The sequence below is a fragment of the Stegostoma tigrinum genome, chromosome 13 (genome assembly GCF_030684315.1).
Source record: "Stegostoma tigrinum isolate sSteTig4 chromosome 13, sSteTig4.hap1, whole genome shotgun sequence".
Taxonomy (NCBI): domain Eukaryota; kingdom Metazoa; phylum Chordata; class Chondrichthyes; order Orectolobiformes; family Stegostomatidae; genus Stegostoma; species Stegostoma tigrinum.
In genome coordinates, this window is record NC_081366.1 from 70,601,033 (window position 1) to 70,625,210 (window position 24,178).

General features: G+C 42.1%; 1 protein-coding gene across 2 annotated transcripts in view; it reads left to right on the top strand.

Annotated features, from left to right (window-relative positions):
- Positions 1 to 24,178, top strand: part of adam19b (ADAM metallopeptidase domain 19b) — a 146,793-nt gene that overhangs the window by 63,711 nt on the left and 58,904 nt on the right. Inside the window, exons 1-5 of one of the 2 annotated variants that reach the window (XM_048543840.2) lie at positions 7,640 to 7,727; positions 11,212 to 11,290; positions 13,289 to 13,365; positions 21,612 to 21,801; positions 23,321 to 23,386. In XM_048543840.2, the coding sequence (XP_048399797.2) occupies positions 7,672 to 7,727; positions 11,212 to 11,290; positions 13,289 to 13,365; positions 21,612 to 21,801; positions 23,321 to 23,386 (468 nt within the window). In that variant the 5' untranslated portion in view covers positions 7,640 to 7,671. Of the gene's footprint in view, positions 1 to 7,639; positions 7,728 to 11,211; positions 11,291 to 13,288; positions 13,366 to 21,611; positions 21,802 to 23,320; positions 23,387 to 24,178 lie in introns of those variants that run through there. The other variant, XM_048543839.2, reaches the window with a different exon arrangement.

Genomic DNA, 24,178 nt, shown 5'->3' on the forward strand with positions numbered 1-24,178 from the left:
ACAGAAAGGAATGTAAAAGGTGTGGGGGAGTTGTATTAGTGATTACAGAGAATGCTACAGCTGCGTTAAGATGGGACACCTTGGAAGACTCATCCAGTAAGGCCATATGGGTAAAACTCAGTAATAAGAAATGTGCAGTTTCTATGGTAATATTACCCCTATAGCCATTGGGAGTTAGAGGAACAGATATGTAAGCAGATCAAGGAAAGATGTAAAAACAACAAGGTTTTGATAGTAGGTGAATTTAATTTCCCCAGGGTTCACTGGGAGCCCCTAAGTGCCCGGGGCTTAGATGGGACAGAGTGTATTTGTGTATGCAGGAAAGATTCTGAAAACAATTTGTAGATAGGCCAATGGGGACATATTAGATCTTGTACTGGGGAGCCTCGTCAGGTGATTAAAGGTTCAGTAGGGGAGCATTTTGAGAACAGTGATCGTAATGACATAAATTCTAAGATAATTGTGGATAAGGGTAAGAATGGTCCTCAGATGAAAGTGCTAAATTGGGAAAAGGCTAGACAGGAATGGGAGAAATTGGGTTGGGGGCAAATGTTTGAAGGTAAATCCACATCTGACATATTTTAATAGCCAGTGGACCAAAGTTCAGGACTATTTTGTTCCAGTGAGGATTAAAGATAAGGATGGCAGGATTCAGAAACCTTGGATGATGAGATTTTGATAAGGGGACACTCGTTTAAAACTGAGATGCAAAGGAATTTCCTTTCTCTGCGGGAGCAAACGTCTGGAATTCATGACCTCAGAAAATTGTAGAGGCTAGATCATTAAATGACTTCAAGGAGGATGTCGATAGATTAGTGAAATATCAGGAAGTTGGTGGTTGTGCTAAGCTGACATGAAAGGGGAGTCGAGGTCTACAGCAGATCGGCCATGATTGTGTTGAATGGCAGAACAGAGGGGCTGAATGGTCTACCTATCCTCCTATTTCTTCCATTTTTATGTTCACCTTGTGCACAGCTGCTGGTATACTCTACTGTAAAGACCATGGCTTTGTGAGTCAGTTGTCAGAATTCTTCTAGCCATTTAACTCAGAGAAATTATTCACAATGTCTGAATAACCATCACTTCTTTACTTGCTTCCAGCTCAATGTCACCATTTATTATGTAAGAACAGACCCTCCCCCCTGTTTTTCCCGAACTATTTGGGTCACTGGTCACTTATAATCTTCAAAATCATCATCTTTAACCTGCTTCTTCTCCTTGTTTGTTGGAAATGGTTTATATTTTGATATATGGGAAAAAGTTTCAAAGCTGTCTCAGCTAAATTTATGAGAAGAAGATTGAGGGCAGCTGATAACTAGGAGATGGGGCTGGAGGAAACACTCACGGATTTTCTCAGGCTGTCATCTGGCCCCCATTACTGACAGACGAGCTAGGAGTGCAAAAAATCTCACTGTGGGTCAGCCAATGTTACCCACTTCCTGCCATGTTGTGGTTGTAATGCCTTCAAATTTCGGTGCTCTAACAGCTTGAGAAAACAAATTCAGGGAATCGGTTCTGTTCAAGAGGAAGAGCAGTGATTATTTAAAGTGGTTGGCTCAGTCAAATGTGTCTTCCTACTTTACAGGCAATGCCTGGTAATGGGCAGCTTCCTGCTCAAAAGCAGTCGACAAAGCTCCAATAATCTGAGCACTGTAATTTGTCAATGTTGCATCAGCCACACTGATCATCTTTTTTGCCCACGGGTTGTAGGGATAACCTGGAAAGACAAATGTTCATCTCCCACCCTAAATTGCACTCGAGAGGTCTGATTCACAGCACCACAACCCCACCATGAATAGAGCAAAGAGGCAAATCCCACATCAACCCCAATGAGATGAAGCATTGAATCTCATGCTGTTGGCAACAACTTGTTCTGCATTGGCTGTTTAGCCGTATCCTCCCACCCCACATCCTACTCCCCACCAAAGACTTCATGGGGTTACAGCACCATTCACTTTTACATGTCGGTTGTAACATGGAGCTGTGGGTAGTGATGGCTGACCAGGAATCTCTCCCTGTCTTACCACCAGCCCTTGGTGTCTGTTGGAAAGATTTACATGTTGACACTTAATGTAATCAATGCTTCGGCCTTGGTCCAGCAAGTCCTGAATTGGCTCACAGGGCTTAGAGACAAGCATGCCACCCACTGCTCCATAAGATCTCATAACTCATAATTAAAGCTTACCATATAAGAAGGTTCACACTGCAATACTTATAGACTTGCATTGTCCAGTTGTCACTATCACTGAAAAATGCACTGAATGGATCCAGTAATGGAGCAAATCCTTTAGTGGCCTCTGTTTGGGATTTTTTATGTCAGTTATGTGATATAATGCTGATTTCTTGAAGGGGGATATTGATGAAGATAAGAGCTTGGTCATGTAGAGGAGAATGAAGTCATTCATCTGTACAGACTGACTTGATTACTTCAAGCTGTACTGTACAGACCTCAAAACATGTTGCCCTGTTGATTGGCAACACTCCAACCATGCATTCATTTTTTTGTCAACCTTCACCCAGTCCTTCCCCTCAGCAGTAACTGCCTGATTGAAAAAGTGCTGAGCAACTGCATTTACTTTGAGTGAACATAGCTAAAGGTTGAATTGTTTGATTAAATGTTAAAACTCCGTCAACAAAAAATACATATTAATAGATCTCTTCTGGTAAAAGTACTGTCTGAGGACTGAAAAAGAATTGTAACATGATCTCTGCCTTTAAGATCACTGCTCAAATCGTCTTCAATGAACAAGTGACCTGACTGGTCATCATAATGTACTGTAAAATTCTTCAGGTTGATTGTAGGGCTTCAGAGTGACAACTGGAGTGTTACAGATATGCATATAGAGTGATATATTCATGGCTTTTTTTCATTTACGAGCAGACTGTAGATGCTTAACTTCTACTCGAGCCTGGTTCATTTAAGGTCACTGCTGAAGCACACATAGAATCCTTACAATGCAGGAAGAGTTGAGTCTGTACTGACCCTCTGAAGAGCAACCCACCCAGACCCAGCCCCCTACCCTATCCCCATAAACCTACATTTACCGTGGCTAACTCACCTAGTCTGCGTATCCCTAGATATTGCAGATAATTCAGCATGGCTGATCCACCTAACCTGCACATCTTTGGACTGTGGGAGGAAACTGGAGCGTCCAGAGGTAACCCACGCAGACGTGGGGAGAATGTGCAAACGCCACACTGACTGTTACCAAAGGCTGGAATCAAACCCAGGTCCCTAATGCTGTGAGGCAGCAGTGCTGACTGCTGAGCCACCGTGCCTCTCACATCTGGTTAGAAAGCCCGAGGGGACAAATGTAGCATTCTCTTTTGTATTCCTTCACAGGACATGGACATTCCTAGAAGGACCCAACCTTAATTATCTTTGAGTGGCTTACTAGGCCATTTCTGAGGACAGTGAATGTAAACCCCATCACTGTGCATCAGGAATCACATCTCGGCTAGACTAGGTAAGAATAACAGATTTCCTTTTAGAAAGGACATTAATGAATCTGGTAGGTTCTTGATATCAATCACCAATAATTGCATGCACAGTTACTTTTACTGAGATGAATTTTACATTCCAGATTTATTGAATGAATTCAGATTCCACAAGCTGCCATGATGGGATTGGCCCCTGTCCCCAAAATAAAAACCGAAAGAACTGCAGATGCTGTAAATCAGGAACAAAAACAGAAGTTACTGGAAATGCTCAGCAGGTCTGGCAGCATCTGTGAAGGAGAAAACAGAGTTAACGTTTCGGGTCCGGTGAGTTCTGAGGAAGGGTCACCGGACCTGAAACGTTAACTCTGTTTTCTCCTTCACAGATTCTGCCAGACCTGTTGAGTTTTCCCAGCAACTTTATTTTTGTCCCTGTCCCCAGAATGTTAGCCTGGTCCTCTGGGTTACTAGACCAAAGAACTTACCTCAATGCTGACCCCCTGCACCAGCTGTTTATAACCTAAGGGCAGTCAGAGAGCAATTCAATGTCAAGCTTTAAGTCAATGATTCACACTCATTAACTTGTTATTTTGATAAATGAAGTTTCCTTATTCACCAAGTGCTGTGTCTACAGTGAGGTCAAGTTCCTAAATTTCATATGATTTTCATCTACTTTAACAGAACATAGAAATGTACATTGCAGGAACAGGCCCTTTGGCCCGTGACATGCCAAACATGATGCTAAATTAAACCAATCCCTTCTGCGTACCCTTGGTCCATATCCCTCCATTCCTTGCATATTCGTGTGCTTATCTAAAAGTCTCTTAAACACCCCTGTTGTATCTGCCTCCACCACCACCCCTAGCAGCGCATTCCAGACTACTACCACATTCCGTGTAAAAGACTTGCCCCTCAATTGCCCCTCTCACCTTAAATGCATGCTCCCCGACTCTTGAATTCTCTCTTAAAGGTGCATACTTGAATTGTTCTAGAATAGAACCCATACAGTGTGAAAGCAGGCCCTTTGGCCTAACAAATCTGCACCAACCCTCAGAAGCATCCCCATAACCCACTAATCTACACATCCCTGAAAACTATGGGCAATTTAGCATGGCCAATCCACCTAGACTGCTCATCTTGGACTGTGGGAGGAAACCAGCACAGAAACAGGGAGAATGTGCAAACTATGCATAGACAGATGCCCAAGGGTGGAATAGAACCTGGGACCCTGGTGCTCTGAGGCAACAGTGCTAACCACTGAGCTACCATGCCATCCTATGTAAGCATTCTGTGAACATTCTATGAACATCCAGTGAGTCCCTGAAACCGAACTTGTTTTAAAACACAAAATCTCAGTACTTGGGCTTCACCGGCAAGACCTTTATTTCTTGTCCATCCCTAATTCTCCTTGGGAAGGCTAAAACAGAATCTTTTTGAGCTTCTGCAGTCCATGTCATGGAAAACTCCTAGTGTGCTGTTCCGCTGGGAATTCCCAGAATTCTAATGCACCAGAGCAAAGCAATAGCAATCGGTGCTTGCAGACGTTGTTGCTTGGAGAGGAACAGGAGGTCATACTGCCCTCAATTGATATTCGCATGCAAACCTTCGTCTATTCCAAGGGTCCTGAGGCAATTACAAGATAGTTGGCTGAGAGCCTTTCAGTTAGAAATAAAAGCGGTGACTTTTTTTAGTTTGCAAGATTTAATAAAAGGCCTGGGCAACTGGAAATGACTTCAAAACAGATTTGCCTTTTGTGTTAATCTGAATGGGTCCATCTTTTTTTTTTGTCAGATTTCTGATTAAGTCCTGTGAGAACTGCTAAATGTAGCACTCCTAGTTTTCTGGAAATGTTGGATCATTACATTACTATGCAAAAACTGAATTCACCATTTGACCAACAATGATCTCATTTCAACCATGACCTCGCAGTTGTCTGGTTGGCAATAACCAGATGGAGAATGAAATTGTGTGATGGCAGACATTGTGAGCCTTTAATATTCCAAAATATTAATAACTTAAAAGTTCATTGTGACTCTGAATGGTACATGTCTGAAGACTGCATTCAGTATGTTGTGATGTGACAAGCATGGTCTGTTGACTTTTTAATAACTTTTTTAATATAACTTGGCTTAATAAAGGGCTTGGTTCTGGAGAGAATCAACTATTTGTCAGGTGTATCCACCGGGAATATATAACAAAATCAGGAAGAGAAATTTGGACCAATTACCCCACTCTAGTTTGGATGATTTAACCTTTTCGAGTCTAGGTTTGTGGCTCTTTGAATGCTTATAAAGGCTTGAGCTGTCCAAACATGGTCAAGATTTGATTTATTATTGTCACATGTACCTAAGCACATAAAACATTTGCTTTGCGTGTAGTATAGGCAGAGCATTATATACAAGGACATACAGAGTAGAGAGTGATTGAACAGAGCAAGGCATACAGAGTTACTGCTGTACAGTTGGTGTATAATAGGAAATCAGCACTAGATTTGAAATTTGAGAGGTCTAATCAGCAGTCTAATAACAGCAGGGAAGAAGCTGTTCTTGAACCTGTTGGTATGTTTGTTTTAAGCTTTTGTGTCTTCTGCCTGATGGAAGAGGTTGGAAGAGATTATAACTAGGGTGGGATGGGTCTTTGATGATGTTGGCTGCCTTTCTGCAGCCATGAGAAGTCAATGGATGGGAGTTTGGCTTCTGTGATAATCTGGGTTGCGTTCACAACTTTCTTTAGTTTCTTATGGTCCTGGGCAGTGCAGTTACAGTACCAAGCCATGACGCATCTAAATAGAATGCTTTCTATGATGCATCTATAAAAGTTGATGAGGGTCCTTATGGACATTCTGAGTTTCCTAAACTGCCTGAGAAAGAAGAGAAATAATGGGAACTGCAAATGCTGGAGAATCCGTGATTACAAAGAGTGGAGCTGGATGAACATAGCAGACCAAGCAACATCTTAGGAGCACAAAAGGTGACGTTTCAGGCCTAGACCTTTAAGGTCAGCTTTTGTGATCCTAAGATGCTGCTTGGCCTGCTGCATTCATCCAGCTCCACACTTTGTTATCTGAGAAAGAAAAGTTCTTGTTGTGCCTTTGTGACTGTTACATCTACGTGGGTGGTCCAGGATAGATTGTTGGTTATCCAGGAACTTGATGCTCTCAAACCTGTCTGTTTCTGGGTTGGCCCCTGTAGCTGCCCATGTTTGCTAGAATAATAAGTTTTTTTTAAATTAAATAACTTATCCTGTCAATCTCTATAGCTAACTGCGTGTCCAAACCTGAGAAGACCTGATGAGACATGTGTTGCCATTGCAGTGGAAATGGCTTCAAACATCATTTGCCTTTTGTGTTGAGCTGAATGGGTATTTCTTTCAGATTGCTGACTACGTCCTATTAGAACAGATAAATGTAGCACTCCTTAGGGAGGTACTGTCCTTGGCCAGGATCAATGATGGATGCTACGTCTTTTGTAATGAGATAATCTTTCAACTATCTACAGGATAAGGCTTAGTACAAAGTTTAAAACGGGCTCATCTCTCCGTAGAATCTGTTGTTATGTGATCTGTTAGATCACTGATGGCATATTTCACATTAACTCTTGACAAGACAGGGTAAGGGAAGCTCCACTCTGTACTTAACTCGTGCTGATAGTCCCTGGGTGTGTTTGAAGGGGCAGTGTAGGAGAAGTTCTGGGGGAAGAGAGTGTTGCTTCAACTTGCCTCCAAGTGTTGATTGCCCATAGTCTTGAGACTCTAAATGCAGAAAACAAAATTTCCATCACCTTGCAGTTTTCCTTGAACATGAGTTCCACAGTTTGGTCAGTTCTGTTGCATAAAGTAATGGTTCTAAAAGCGATAATGTTGAAGATGCATTAACCTCTACCCAATCCGGTTGCATCACATGATATTTGGGTGTAGAAGAGACCAGTTGAGCTGTAGATCCTGATGGGGTTGGACATTCCTTCCTAGCTCCAATTAGTCTCCACAATTCTGCCTGGTTAATTAATATAACTTGCACAAAAGCAAAGTATTGTGGATGCTGGAAACCTGAAATAAACACAGATAGTGCTTGAGAAACTCACAGCTTCGGCAATGTCTGTGGAGAGAGAGACTGAGTTAATGCTTTGAGTCATTATGGCACGTCCTCAGAACTGCAGTTTTTGAAACTGAAATGTTAACTCTGTTTTTCTGTCTCCATAGATGATGCAGACCTTCTGAGCTTCTCCACCACTCTCCATGTTTGGTTTTTTTAAAACTTGTACCTGTAGCGACCACACAGTTTTCTTGCTAAAGTAAGGGCCTTTTTATCTTAGCACCCTCAAGTGGTTTTTCCTCCAGCATTATTAACTGAATGGGCTCTTAGAAACTGCATAGCAAGGATGACTGTTGACAGCACCGTACCCCAATCATAAACTTCAGGGGAGGTGTGGGAGGGGATGAGGAATACATCAGGACCCAATAGGGCCCAGGGCTGTAGGAGTCTGTGCTGAGATTGGGGTGCGATGACGAGCAGCACTGAGATGCTGTGATTTCTGTTCCTGCTGCAAGCCACCAGCGTTTGGTACCACAACATACAGCAGGCAGCTCCAAACTCGCTGAAGCTTGATCATTGCGTGAGCACTCGGTTTGGTTTTTATGAATGACTTATTATCTCTGACTTTATTGCAACAACACAAACTGATTTTTATTTTTCGTGTGTGACTGTGGACAGTGTTGCTATTGACAAGAAGGCAGTGACTTTGGACAAAAATGAGTAGTCTCCTATTTGACCAAATAAAAAAACAAAGATTTTCTTTTTATGTCCCGTGAGCTTCTCAAATACTGGCTCTTGAATGGACGCCTGATTGAATTCTGAGTATCTGAAGAAGATAGACACTGAAAACTTTGTGAATAGCAATGAATCCTGGCTTATCCTATAAGGGAATAATTAATAACAGGTGCAGGAGACTGGGCCATTGAACCTGTACCAGCATTCTGTAAGAACATGATGGATATAATCTTGATCTCAACTCCACTTTCCAACCCTTTCACAATAACCCTTGACACCCTTATTGTTTTACGACAGCAACTTATATTTATCTGGCATCTTTAACTTGATACCTAAGGTGAAAATTTTATGAAAACAAAGCATGACATCAAGCCACATAAAGAAATATTAAGCCAGTTGCCCAAAATCTTGGCCAAGGAGTTAGTATTAAGGAGTGTCTTAAAGAAAGAAAATGTGATAGAGTGGTAAAGATCTAAAGGTAGGGTGTTTCAGAGCTGGGACCCAGACAGCTGAAGGTACAGCCACTGATGATGTAGCGATTATAATAAGAGAACAGAGCTTGAGGAGCACAGCTTTCTCAGAGTGTGGTGGGCCTGGAGGAGGCCACAGAGATGCATGATTGGAGGGATTTGCAAACAAAGGTGAGAATGTTATACTCAGGATGTTGCTTTACAGTTAGCATGCACAGAGATAACAGGGGATGGGCCTATCAAAACCTAGAATACATCAATGACTCACCCTCCAGTTGTGCTTTCTCTATGAGAGACAAGGATATTGAGGATACAAATTAAATTTATAAGGATATTACGAATGAAAAAAGACTGTAACTATCTGAAAACATTGAGCAGGTTAGGAGTGTTCTCCTGGGAAAGGGAAGATTAAAGGGAGACCTGATTGCGTTATTTGAAATAGTGAAGGAATTTGGTGGGGTGAATGTAGAGAAACTGGTTCCAATTCTTTCCTTTATTCATTCACAGGATAAGGGCATCACTGGCTAAGCAATAGTTTATTGGCCTATGGCAATTAGGGACAATTTTAAAGGAACAGCAATTTTTTTGTTGGATGTAGGCATTAGTGAAGAGGCCAGCAATTACTGCTCATCCCTAATTTCTCAGAGGGCACTTGAGAGTTGACCACATTGCTGTGGGTCTGGAGTCATGTGTAGGCCAAACCAGGGATGAACGGCAGATTTCCTTCTCTGTAGGACTTGGTGTTTCAGTGAACCAGATGTGCTTTCACAGCAATCAACAATGGCTACGTGGTTACCATCCTACTAGATTTTAGTCCAGATTTTATTGAATTCAAACTCTACCTCTGTCATGTTGAGATTCATTCCAATTACCTCAAAACATTAGCCTGGGCTTCTGTATTGGTAGCCCATTGACATTGCTACTATGCCACCACCTCCCCATGTTTCCAAGGCAGAATGATATGTGCCTCAGAGGAGAACGTGCTCCTCTGATCGTCATGGTATTCCCATTGCTTCCGCTGCCCTTGTTCTTTAAGCAGGTAGAGGCCACGGGTTTGGAAGGACCCTGGGTGAATTGCGATAGGGCATCTTGTAGATGATACTTATTGCTTCCACTCTCTGTGTGTTGCCGTGAAGGGAGCGAATGTAGAAGATGGTGGGTTTGATTCCGGTGGGCTGCTTTGTCCTGTCTGGTATCAAGCTTCTTGAATGTTGTTACAGTTGCACTAACCCAGGTAAGTGGGAAGTATTTCATTGTCCTCTTGACCTGTGCCTTGTTGATGGTGGACAGGATCTGAGGATTCAGGAGATGAGCTCATCACTGCATGATTTCTAACCTCTGACCTACATTTGTAGTGTTTACATGGCTGATCCGTTGTGGTTTCCAGTCAATGGTAACCCCTTAGATGTTGAAGTGGGGGAATCCAGAACAAGAGTGCATTAGAATGAAGGAGCCAATGACAGGTCAAATAGGAGGCAATACTTCCCAGAACAGTTAGAATGTGTACGTTTTTTCCCTTTAGGGATGGTTCAAGTCGCATTGATATATTTAACGGGATGTTCGATGTTTGTATCAGGGAGTAGGCAATCTAGCTATGTGGGTTCATCATCTTGAGAGGTAATTTGTGAAGCTTAAAAACATAGAGCATATAACAGTACAGCACAGTACAGGCCCTTCAGCCCACAATGTTGTGCTGACCTATTATCCTACTCAGATCAAACTACCCTGCAGACCCTACATTTTACTATATTCCACCATGCCTATCCAAGAGTCGTTTAAAAGTCCTTAAAGTATCTGACTCCACTACCACTGCTGGCAGCGCATTCCACAAGCCCGCCACTCTCTGTGCAAAAAACCTACCTCTGACATCTCTCCTATAACTTCCTCCAATCACCTTAAAATTATGCCACCTCATAATAGTCATTTCTGCCCTGGAGGGAAAAGTCTGTGACTATCCACTCAATCTATGCCTCTCACCATCTTGTACACTTCTGTCAAATCAAACAACAAGCTTGTGTAGAGGATAAACAAAGATATAGAAGTTTTCAGCAGTATGATCTGCTCCTACAGCTTAGTTTGTATGTAAAGCTACACATTCTTCATTTAGAACTTAGAATCCCTATAATGTGGACACAGGCCATTCAGCCCCTCAAATGCACACCAACCCCTCCAAACGCTCGGACCCACCACCATACCCTATCCATGTAACCCTGCATTCCCCATGGCTAATCCAACAATCCTGCATATTCCTGAACACTACAGGCAATTTTGCATGGCCAATCCACCTAACGTGTGCCTCTTTGGGCTGTGGAAGGAAACCCATGCAAATGTGGGGAGAATGTGCAAGCAGACAGTTGCCCGAAGCTGGAACTGAACCCGAATCCCTGGCGCTGTGAGGCAGTAGTGAGACACCCTGCTGCCACATAACTTTGCAGGTTTTACAAGGAAGCAGCTGGACTATTTGTAAGTGAGCTCTGATTGTCTAAAAACTCAGCAAGGTCGTTGAGGTCTGAAACAGAACTATGTTTCTCTTTCCAGGCAATTGATGGCACTAGGTTATGCCGAGACTCACTACAGCCCTACTGGAGAGCAAAGAACTAGCTATCCTGACCACAAGGTGAGTGTGTGGGATGTCAGTGTGTGGCTGAGAGGAGCAGGACAAAGCATGCATGTTGGTTAGAGGATGACCATGTAATAGCAAGTGCTGGAGCTAACTTAGTTGTTCATCGTGAGGCAAACCACAACTGAGCAGTGCCATGTGAATAGTTTGCATGGTTCCACTCAAATTTGCAAAATATTGTAAGGTCTTATAATAAATCAGGAAACTTAATGAGACAGGATTCATTTTCAATGTCCATCTTGATAAATACAGATGGGAAAATCAGGGTGTTATTACAATTCCCAGTGCCTAAAAAATGCCCCTAAGCATTTCATAGTCAATCAAAAACTTCTGAAGTGCAGTCACTGATGTTGGCAGAATTTTGAGGAACCCCATCAGTGGGTTTGCAGGTTGTGAGGGATGGAAAATAAAATGACATGTGTGTTCTCCTTCACCTTGCCCTGTTCAATTTTATCCCTAGCTAAGGGACTCATTTGGACTTTTCACCCCAGTCTAAATGTTGAGGCCAAGAGGGGAATTGTGGAGATAGAGCATTAGGGCATCCAACTCGAACCTTAGACAGGGAAGTATCAGGGGTTGGGGGCTGAAGCAGGATGCATCTGTTAATGGCCCCGTTTCCAGCTAAGGTACAATACCTCAATGGTTTCTGCCCTCCTCATCTCAATTCTCCCCACTGTTACTCCCTACTTTATGCCCTAGCTGTCAAGTTCACTGACCCACCACTACTGCACCCTATCCACACTCAATATATTTTGACTATGATGATGGCCACCTAACCTAGTTCCTTCTACAGAGGTTGAGGAATGGCCACAAGACTAGAGGATTCTCCTGGTTCCTCGCAGGATGTCTTTGCTTGTGTCCTGAGCATGTCTTGGCTTAGCGTAATGTCTAATCCAAAGATTAGTACCTCTGGCAGTGCAGCACTCACATCTTCCTGCGCTGAAGTGTCAGCTTAGATTATGTATTTCAGGTTCTGGAATGGGGTTAGAACCAATGACATGATGACTCAGAGATAAAGATATTACGATGCACCCAAAACAAGATCTGGATGATGCCTCAATTCAGTACATTATATGGACAAGATGTCAGGGTTGGAGATGAAGTGGGGAGATTAAATGACTTGCATTCAAAGAATTTTCTATATGTTGCCTAAAAGACAGTTCACCAGCATCTGCACAACATCTGGTGATGTCCTGGAGGTCGTACATTGGAGAATGTGACTTTTTTAAAATGCAGCTTATGCACAGAGTTGTCCAGTTGGAAGGTTTTCACTCATGGAGTACAGACCTCGGTGACCCAGCACAGTACTGCTGTCATTTGGATGGCAAGGTAACGTTAAGAGCCACAACCTCAGGGTTCCTGGCCCTGACAGTGCAGAGCTCTGGTTAACGGGACTGAATGGAAGCAGCACCTCACACAAGCTTCTGTTCAGATTGACTGAACAGAAATTCATGCAGACTTGGTGTTTGAAGGATCAATATTTTATTTTGATAGGCGCCTGAAGGCAAAACATTCCTATTTGTATTTCTTGTGATCTAGCATTGCTGTAACATAGACTAACGTATTTGCTGTTCCACATGAAATCCACAGCTTGCTTTGCTGTTTTTTGCCAACACAGGGCTATGGTGGCATGGTGTCTCTGTGGTTAGCACTACTACCTCAGAGAGCCAGGGACCCGGGTTCAGTTCCAGCCTTAGATGATTCTGAGTATGGAGTTTGTATGTTCCTCCCTGTGTGTGCATGGGTTTCCTCTGGATGCTCTTGTTTCCTTCCACAGTCCACAGATGTGCAGGGTAGGTGGATTGGCCATGCTAAATGGTCTGGAGTGTGAACCAATGCAGGGATAGGGTAGGGGTTTGGGTCTGGTGGGATGTTGTTTGGAGGGTCAGTGTGGACTTGATGGACTGAATGGCTGGCTTCAACATGGTAGGGCTTCTAACTCCTGCTCCTAATTGTTCTGATCCTGTGCACTGTGCTGTTTGTTTTTTGTTTCAGTCACACTGCTTGTACCATGGCAATGTGAAAGGCTTCAAACACTCCAGTGTCGTACTGAGCACTTGCAGAGGACTCCGGTAAGATCGCTGATGTGTACATGTGTTAACTTTAATAAGGAACTGCCTTGCACTTCAAAAATCAATTATCCCATTTGCAAAGTGTCAAAAAGACTTCCCTCCCAATCAGAAGACTTGGGGGTCACTGGGGCCTTGGGCAAGGTGAGGGAGACACGGACTATATTTTCTTTGCCTTAAAATGTGCCAACAGTGGCAAGTTTGGCACAGCTTGGCAAATCTGTGAAGTGGTGATTGTGAATCGTCTCCAAGAATCACCGCAATCCTGGCGGTAATGTGGCCCCAATGATAGTGTCAGGAGAAACAAAAACACATTTACATTTCTGTAGATAACCCAGTGTGGGGCTGGAGGAAGTTGACTTTTCACCTCCTCTGATGCTGCCTGGCCTCTGTGTTCCTCCAGCTCCACACTGTGTTATCTCTGCCTCCAGCATTCACAGTTCTTACTATTTCTCTAGCACCTTTTACTAGCCCATATACAAGTATGTTTTTGATACTGGGCACAACAAAGGAAATTTCAGGAAATGTAACGGCTAGTTGGCACACATCAAGTCCTAGAAGCAACCATAATTAACTAACTAATCATTGATTGTTCTAAAAAAAAACCCACGTAGTTCACTAATGTCATTCAGAGAAGGAGCTCTACCATCCTTGCCTAGACTGTTCTAGATGTAATTCCAGATGCTCAGCAATGTGGTCATTTCTGAAATGGCTTAACAACTGCTGGGTTTAAAGATTTTCAGAGACTGACAACAACTGCTGGGTTTAAAGATTTTCAGAGACTGACAACAACTGCTGACCTTTGCATTGATTGCCACATTCCATGAAAGGGTAAGGAAAAAGAAAGCTGCCAGCTTTTGTGCTCCTGAGATGCTGCTTGGCCTGCTGTCTTCACCCAGCTTCACATTTTGTTATCTTGGATTCTCCAGCATCTGCAGCTCCCATTATCTCTGAGGAAAAAGAAAGGCCTGTTTTGGTTGCTATTGCCTGAGGGACAGGTTTTCCCAGGGCACCAGGGGAATTCTGGTTAGTTTCGAATAGAGTCACAAGCTTTCACATCAACATAAGAAGGGGGATGAAAGATCAGCGTGTCACTGAGACGAGAACTCTGACACAGCAGCACTGTCTCCATGTTGCATTGAAGTGTTGTGTTGTATAATTTCTTTTGTGAGATACGAGAATTGCTAGCAAGGCAGGCATTTGTTGTCCATCCTTCAGTGCTTCAGAGAAAGTGATAGTGAATTGCCTTCATGGGCCGTTAGGAAGAGTTCTTGGACTTTTAACCGAGTGAATGAATAGTGATTCTGTTCTAAGTCAGGATGGTGACTGATTGAAGAGGAATTACAGGTTGTAGTGTTTCCATGCCTTTGTCTTTCTAGACAATAGAGCTCATGGGTTTGGAAGGTGTTCCACTACAGCCACTGTGCATCACTTGTGGAGGAAGCAATGTGGTACCAGTGAAATGAGTGTCTCTTTTCTGGATATCATTAAGCATCTTGCTGGAGCTGTACTACCCAAGGCATGTCCAGAGTGACCTACCACACACCTCACTTACTCATTGCAGATGGAGGGCAAGTTTTGCCTTTGGGGAGTGAGGGAGTAGGTTATCACAGACTCTGACCTGCTCTTCTCTTATTTATTTTGCTGGCCCAGCTCAGTTTCTGGTCAGCCGCAAGTCTCAAGGATGATGATGATGAGGAATTCAGAGAAATGTACTGCCTATTGGAAACATCACTGTTTATTTTTCCCATTTTTGGATTGGAACTGTGAGTTGTGAGTTGAAGGTGATGTTTGGACTGTGAGCAGCAGTTTGTTTGTTTTTAAAAAATGAAAGAACAAGCAAATTGATGTTTGTTTAGAGGACGTGGATTGCAAGTTAATTGCTGTTGAAAGAACACCGTAGATGTTTCACATTCAGAGATGGATTGTGTTCGAGCCTGACGGATGTTAAAATGGGCCATTGCAGGGAAGCTGGTGCTGACTTGCTCAACAAAGAAAATATTGGAAAAACAGAGAAACTAATGTTTGAACTGGCTTAAACTGTGGTTTAGCCAGAAGATATGTGGCTGTGAAGACTACAGGATGGACCTTTGGTTGTTGTTTGATTATCATCCTGTTGCCAATTTATTGAAAGCCCAGAGAATAGAATCCCAGTTATAAGAAATAAGTGAATATTCCGGAGCCGATTAGAAACTGTTTACATTGACGAGTGTCTTCAGAAATCAAACAAGATACAATCCTATGAGCCTGTGATAGCATGCGTTAATGAAACTGCTGAAGTGAACTTGCCAGTCGCATCTCTTTTATGTTTTCTTTTCATTTATACCTTAGCCATATATGTTTCTGTGTGAGCTGGGGCTATGATCAAAGAAGATTTTGTTCAAATCATAGCCATCAATTAGGTTACCTTGTTCTTTAATATTACTGTGCTAAAGCTCCTGTATTAATAATAAAATCCTTTTTTCTGTCAGATTAAACTTAATTTCTGATATTGGTTGGACTGTGGTTAGGAACATTGGGGCAATTTTGAGGGTCATTAAAATTTTAATTTTACTGTGTCATGAATACAGGGATTGGGAGGCTGATTCAGTCTGGCTTGCTGTCCCTGCGTTTTATCTTATTCACTCATAAGATGTGAGTGTCACTGGATGGTCAACACTTATTGCATTTATTGCCTATCCCTCATTACCCTTGAAATGGCGATGGTCAGCTGCCTTCTTGAACCACTGCAGCCCACAAGCTGTACTTGTCCCACAATGCCCATGTAGGGAATTCTAAGATTTTAATCCAATGACAGTGAAGGAATGGCAGTATGTTTTCAAGTCAGGATGGTGAGTGGCTTGGAGGGGAACTTGCAGGTGATGTCATTCCCTTGTACCTGCTGCCCTTGCCCTTCTGGATCGAAGGACCTGTGGGTTTAGAAGGTGCTGTCTAAGGATCTTTGATAAATTTCTGCAGTGCACCTTACAGATAGCATGCACTGCTGCTACTGAATGTTAGTGGTGGAGAGAGTGGATGCTTATAGACGTGCCAGTCAAATGGGCTGCTTTGTTCTGGATGATGTCAAGTTTCTTGACTGTTCTTGGAGCTGCACTCATCCAGGCAAGTGGGGAGTATTCCATCAAACTCCTGACTTGTACCTTACAGATGGTGGACAGGCTTTGAGGAGTCCATTACTCACTGCGGTATTCCTAGCTTCTACTCTGCTCTTGTAGCCACTGTGTTTATGTGGCAAGTGCATTTGAGGTTCTGATCAAAGGTAACCAGCAGGATGTTGACAGTGGGAGACTCAGTGATGGTAACACCATTGAATGTCAGGGGGCAGTGGTTAGAAATTTCTACTGGAGATGATCATTCCTTGGAATTTATGTGGCAGAAACATTAGGTCCTACTTGTCAGCCCAAGCCTGGATATTGCTCAGATCTTGTTGCATTTGGATATGGACTGCTCCAATATCTGAAGAGTTGCAAATGGTATTGAACACTGTGCAAACATTAATGAACATTCTCACTTCTGACATTCACTGGAAGGGAGGTCATGAAGCAGCTGAAGATGGTTGGGCCTGAAACACTACCACGAGGAACTCCTGCAGAGATGTCCTGGAGCTGAGGTGACTGACCTGCAGCGATCACAACCATCTTCCTATGTGCCAGATATGACTCCAAGAAATGGAGAATTGTCTCCCAGTATCCATTGATTCCAGTTTTGCTAGGGCCTCTTGATGCCACACTCACTTGAATGTGATCTTGTTATCAAGGAATAGTTGCTCTCATTTCACCTCTGGAATTCAGCTCTTTTGTCCATGTTTGAACCAGGGCTAGCTATAATGAGCCCAGGAATTGAATGGCCCTAATAGAACCCAAGTTGGGCATCCCTGCCAGGTTATTGCTCATCAAGTACTACTTGATAATATGATTGAAGACACCCTGCATCAGTTTACTGATGTTTGAGAGTAGACTGATGGGGTGGAATTTGGCCGGGCTGGATTTGTCCTGCTTTTTGCCAATTTTCTACATCATTGGGTAGATGCTAATGTTGTAACTGTATGCTAATGTTGTAACTGGACTGGAATGGCTTGGCCAGGGAAACGGCAAGTTCTGGAGCCCAATCTTCAGTTCTGTTGCTGGAATGTTGTCGCGGCCCACAGCTTTTGCAGTTTCCATTGTCTCCGACCATTTTCTGATAACATGTGGAGTGAATCAAATTAACTGAAAACTGGCATCTGTAATGCTGGGGACCACTGGAGGAGCCCAAAATGGATCATCCATGTGGCAATTCTCACTGACGATTGATGAGAGTGCTTCAACCTTATCTACCGATAACTTTTTGGCCATCGCCTCCTCTTTTGAACATCGAGGAAAAATAGTCAGATTCTCTCTTGTTTGAGCTGGTCACTGCCCCCACCATGTATGGCATGAATATTAATTGCCTTTTAACAGTCCATTCCTGAATGCCGTCCAGGTTTTGCAGCATTTCATAGCAGACTGCTTCAGCATCTGAGGTGTGAATATTATTAAGAAGTGAAACATTTCACATTGACATTTTAATGGAGGGGATTGTCATTGATAAAGTAGCTGGAGACAATTTGGCCATATGCTCATGTCTTAGAAGTAACCTTTAAAACCACGTTCTGACTCAGTGTGAAAATATTACTACAGAAGCAAGGCTGGTTCCACACTTGGGTAAGGAATTCCAGGTTACTAATCTAGCAATGATGCGGGAATGGGGATAGATGTTTCTGTAAGGTTCATTTAGGGCTTGGAGAATAATTTAGTGAAGTTAATAATACTGTACATTTCATCCTTTTCAATAATAGCACTTACAGAAGGAGACTGTTGAAGTCTCTCTGTGTTGGAAGAGAGAAGTACTTGTGCTAGGCACCATCAGACATTTTTGAGGTTAATCCTCAACTGGCCTATTCAACCATACACACACTGTACTTGCTCAAAGTAACCATTCTTCGCTTGTTCTTCTTGCGCATTACAGCCTGTACAGCCCTGTAATGTCTCGTTGAAGACCATTGTTCTAAGAAATGAATGGCTTATAGCTCAGTCTCAGAATGAATTACAGAATGTGAGCTCCTCAACTCTGTTACATCTTGTAATGGCAAGTACTAAATGGAAACTAGAGATCTTCCAGGGAAAAATGTGTCTGGAGAAAATTATAGTCCGTTTTGTCCTGAAATAGAATCCTTTTATTCAGTATGTAGATTCTCTAAACAGCAATCACTTCTTTTGTGAAATAAGTCAACCCTCTAGTCATTCCCAATATCAATGTTGGTAAAAAGGCTAACCTCAGCTTGCTGTCTTGGAATGAATCTGTTTCCTATTTAAATAGCTAGAAACTTGAGCCATGTTACTTGGCAAGTAGTGCAATTATTTCTTCTTGCGGCAAATCGAAGCCCTGTTCAAGGTGAAGATTGCTGTATTGATAGAGCAATTATAAGCTCTTTGGAAAATGAAGGCAGCTGTGGATTGCTGCAACAGATGTTCAGGAGTAAAATCAGTTTAAAAAGCCATTTTTCTATTTATGTCAGTGAAGGAAGCCGCAGTACAGGTCCCAAGATGAAAACAATGAACTTCCTGCAATGGATTTTCTGACAAGGTCAAACAAAGCAGCCTGCTAATGTTTACATGAAAATAGGGAGCAAATTGTGTGTAGATGGAGATTTTTACTCTTCAAGAATTTACACAAGAAATTTCTTCTATACCTTTGCTACCTGAGGCAGAACAAGTTTTGTTAACATTATATATAGTTAAAATCACAACCTCTGTTTGCTGTGAGGACTTTAGGCCAATTATTATGAAAGATAATGTTCTTAGTCCTTTGGCAGAAGTCTGTGTTCAGTGGTATCACCCTCATCTCTTGAATTATAAGGTTATCGGTCATGCCCTTCTTGAGATTTGACAACATAATCCAGGTCAATGCCTCAGCGTGCACTGAGGCACAGTTGAAACACCAGAGGTGTTGTCTTTTGAGTGTAATGTTCAACTGACATCCTCTTGGATGAGCCTAAAAGACCTTAGGATGCTAATTGAAGAAGAATGAAGGTAGGAGTTCACTTGGAGCTCTTGTCAATTTTAATTTGTCAGTCAACAGCAAAAACAAAGATTGGGATGAACCATGGAGTTGTAGATGTCAATAGCATTGAAAAAGGCCCTTTGAACCATTGAATCTGTGCCGATGCAACACAAGTACTTAATCATTCTAATCCCATTTTTCAGCAGTTGGCTATAGCCTTGTTTGTCTTAATGCTGGATTTCTAACTTGCTTCCACTCAGGAGGCCTGTCTTTCCTTGCATTTAACAAATGTAACCCTGGATATCACTGACCATTGAGGGAGGATCACTGCTGGCTTTGGACCTCGAGGTGGGACCATCCATTATTACTAAATCCAGGTCGACATTTTCCTGCTGAAGGAAAGGTGGAAAGTGAGTTCCTCCAGAGGTCAATATTAGGACTGTTGTGTTTCCTGCTATATGGAGGCAACACAGACTCAGGCATGAAAAGTGTGCACCAAAGAGCAGTTTGCAGATGATAGAAAACTGGACAACCCAGTAACTGCTGAGGAAGATAAATATTGACTTAGTAACATAGGAAAACAAGGAAATTATGCCGATATATTTAAAAGCTCCAATTAAACATAGAAATGTAGAAAATAGGAACAGGAGTAGGCCATTTTTCACTTTGCCACTCAACATGACCATGGCTGATTATCCCACTCAATACCATGGTCCTGCTTTGACCCTATACCCTTTGATCCCTTTAACCCTGAGAACTATAGCTAAGTCCTTCTTGAAACATTTTCAATGTTTTGTCCTCAACCTGTTTCTACAGTAGATGCTACTGTACAATGCTACTGGCTCACCACTCTCTGGGTGAAGACATTTCTCCTTACCGCAGTCCTCAGTGGTCTAACTTGCAACCTTAGAGTATCACCTGGAAACCTTTCGTACAGTTCTGAATGTCACACTTTTGGAAAGATATCAGAGTACAATGAAATGAAGAGATTGGAAGTTCAGGAATATTCACACATTAGGATAAGACAAGGGGAAATTTAAAGGAGGTATTCAAAATTAATGAAAGGTTTTGATGAAGACATAAGAGGAATTTGTTTCCTGTGGGTCAGTAATCAAGGACATAGATTTAACATAATTAGGAAAGAGTTTGATGAAAATGAAGGAATGTTTTTCGTACATGATGTTGTTAGGACCTAGGTTGCATTGTGTGAAACATGTTCCATTAAAATCTACAGATGGCGGATGGGCACACACTTAAATAGGTCTAATTTCCCTGGCAGGAAGGAAGTACGGGGCGGGGGGCACCCGATTTACAAACATCTGACCCACGAATGCGATCCCATATAGGGGTGTAGTTTAAAGATGATACATATGAACATTTCCTGTATTTATGAATGGTTGCTTTATACCTCCCTGTATGGTGCTCCAACTTGAATACAAATTGACTTCAGAACGGACTCAGAAACAGAACCTATTCACAACCCAGGGACTGCCTTTAGCTGGTGACAGCTGGGGAAATATATCGGCTGGCATTTGCAAAAGGCTAGCACGATTATGATGGGTCTACTGGCTGATTTCTATGTTATAAGGTGACAAATGTTAGTTTTTGGAAAAGGGTTAATTTATACTTTGCTTATTAATTGTCAACTTTGTGCATTGCTTGGTAATCCTTCTGCTCTGATGGCTTGTGTCGGTCTCAAGTTCAGAACCTACTGCATCTATCACTCATTAGGGATAAAACTGTCCTTGGGCTAGTGGCACAAAACAGGTGATTATTTTCCCATTGTCCATTCTCAGCCTTGCCCCACGCTCTTTATTTCCATTGACTTCAGAAGAAAAGAAGACTGGGCCAAGTTTAAAACTACTTACCAATCTCTGTGAGCTATATTGTGCTCATGCTCCAGGACTAGTTCACCCCAACTTACCTGTTGTCTGTTTCAAGGATTGGCTCTCCCCAGTGAATGATGTGGCTACCTGAATGTAAAATATTTCTGTGATGGAGATGGAGGATTGCTGGACTGAGGTTGCCCAAATTCATAACACCTTGGTTCGCTATGCTAGCAAACATTGAGCAGCTGGATATGAGCTCAGGTCTCTGACATTGAAATATTGACACCTCGCTCATTCTGCTCCCTCGTTCTCTGTCCTTCAAACTGTAAGAACATGAGGCAGTGATAAGCTGATAATTAAACTCTGATAACATTATCTCTCTGATATCTCTTATACTAGGGGCTTGATCATTCTAAATGCGAACCTCAGTTACTTGGTGCAACCCCTTGAAGATAGCCTTGACCATCACCTTATCTATAGGACTGAACACGTAAAACTTAAAAGAGGGACATGTGGACATCAAGAGAGCAAACATGAGGAAAATTGGGTCAAAGATTTCACCAGCCAATTTCATCCAGCACATCACCGGGTAAGGATTGTAGAAAACTAAGTCTTGTCAAGGGTCACACAAAACCTTCAGCTGCTCACTCTTATTGATGGACATTCGACACTTGGAATCTTTCCATTGTCTATGTCCAGCAATTATTGTTTATCATCTTACCTCATTGACTATTGAATTGGACACCAGCATTCACAGTGACACATTCATAATGACAATTGACAGAAACTTTTTAAAGTGGAACTCCAAAAAAAACTTCAATTTCAGTAACTGACACTATCAATTTCAAATAAATTGACAAGGAAATCCTCATTTGTGCGAGATTTAAAAAAAAGATATCTTAAGCAAACAACTTGATAGCTAATGGTGCACAAAGTGATGTTAGTAACTTAACAACAGTAGTGGCCTCTTCAACCCAATAAGACTGTTGTACCCTTCAGTTAGACCCTGGTGTTTCATCTACTTCAATACCATTTTCCTAAACTATTTCCATATCCCTTGATGTCATTATTTACCAGAAATCTAGTGGTGACTGAGCTTCTACAACACTCTCAGGTAGAGAATTCCAAACACTCACCACTCTGTGAGCAAAGAAACTCCTCCTTATCTCTGCATTAAGTGGCCTCTATCCTACCCTGAGAATATGTCCCCTGGTTTTAGGGTCATCAGCCAAGAGAAACATACCCTCTGAAACTCCTTGTAAGAATTTACATGCTACTGCTCATTCTTTGAAACTCTAGGGAAAACAGCCCAAGTCTCCTCAATCACTTATAGCACAGTCTTACCTTTCCAAAGATTAATCTGGTGAACATTACACTCCCTCTTGTGATAGATATGTCCCTCCTTGTGAAAGAAACTAAAAGTATATTCATTGCTCCAGGTGCTATCTCACTAATGCTATGTAGCACTGCAGCAAGCTCCTGTACTCCAGCCCCTTTGTGATAAAGGCAAATATGCCAATTGCCTTCCAACTGCTAGCTGCGCCTCTATGCTAACTTGAATTCACTTGTTGACAACGACACTCAGATTCCTTTATATACCTGCACTTTCCACCATTATGAAATATTCTGAGTTTTTAATTTTGCTTTTCCAAACCTTGCATGGATTCGTATTATACTCGTCTACCAAGATCTAACCTATTCACTTTGCTTTCTAAGTCCTCGTGAAACCACTTTGCATCCTCCTCACAACTTCCTTTCCCATTCAGTTTGGAGAATACACTGGGAATGATGACACACCAAAGAGATGATGGAAAACTAACAGGCTCTGAGTCCATTACAACATTTTCTCTCCTTTATTTAAACAAATTGGTTAACACAGATGTGTTGACAGGGTAAAATAATTTTTTTGAACTGAAGTGAGATAAATCTGTTACATTTTGACATCAATTCCCTAGAACAATGATGGTTAAATTGAAATTAGGCTAGTTTAATGTTAAAAGACCTCTTTTTGAATCTCTTGTGTTGCAAGAGATTACATAGATCTACATCTGAATACTATATTGTCAATTATAATGTGTGGCTCTACGTGTTATGTCTGCTGTGTACAGGAAAAGAGAGATGTGGTGAAGGATATGAAGTATGTGGAGCTGTATGTAGTGGCCGATTATGCTGAGGTAAGGCTCTTTATGGTCCTTGCATTCTTCAATCATCTGATTTATTCACTGACAGGTCGAACTGAATGGTCAAGGCTCCTAGTCCATTAGCCCAATCGAATTGAGCAAGATGGAAAGGAGGATAATTAAGGATGGAGGCTGGTTGCATAGAAAGACTGAGTGCTGACAGAAGCCCCAGCCTTGCAGTCGTAAGTGGGGTTGGATGTTATGATATAATAGTGGGAGTAGGCCATTTGGCGCATTGAGCCTGCCCTGCCATTCACTAAGATCATGGGTGATCTGACAATCCTCAACTCCACTTTCCTGCCTGTTGAAATGGGAAAACATTCAATTGTGTTGGATCCAGACTTTGTACGATAGCGTAATGCAGATGACATGTGAAATAGAAGGCTGATATTATGTTTCTGTTCCCAGTGACTAATAATAATTTTAAATTATGCCGCTGTTTCACTGTCAATCAGTACTGGAATAGGCACACAATTAAGAACAACCATAGTACATCTTAGGAATTTCGTGAATTTTCATCTGGGCTTTCTAAACTCTGTCGTTAATTTTATTTAATTGATTTGTGCGATGCAAAGGCAGCATTTACTGCCCACCCCTAATTACCCTGGAGAAGGTGGTGGTTAACTGTTTATTTTAACTGCTGTAGTCCTTGGGGTGTAGGGATCCTCAAAGTCAAGTTAGGGAAGGAGTTCCAGAATTTTGTCCCCGCAAAGGTGAAACGATAGTTATATATTTCCAAGTCAACATATTGAATGACTTAGAGGGGATTTTGCAGGTAACTGGTAG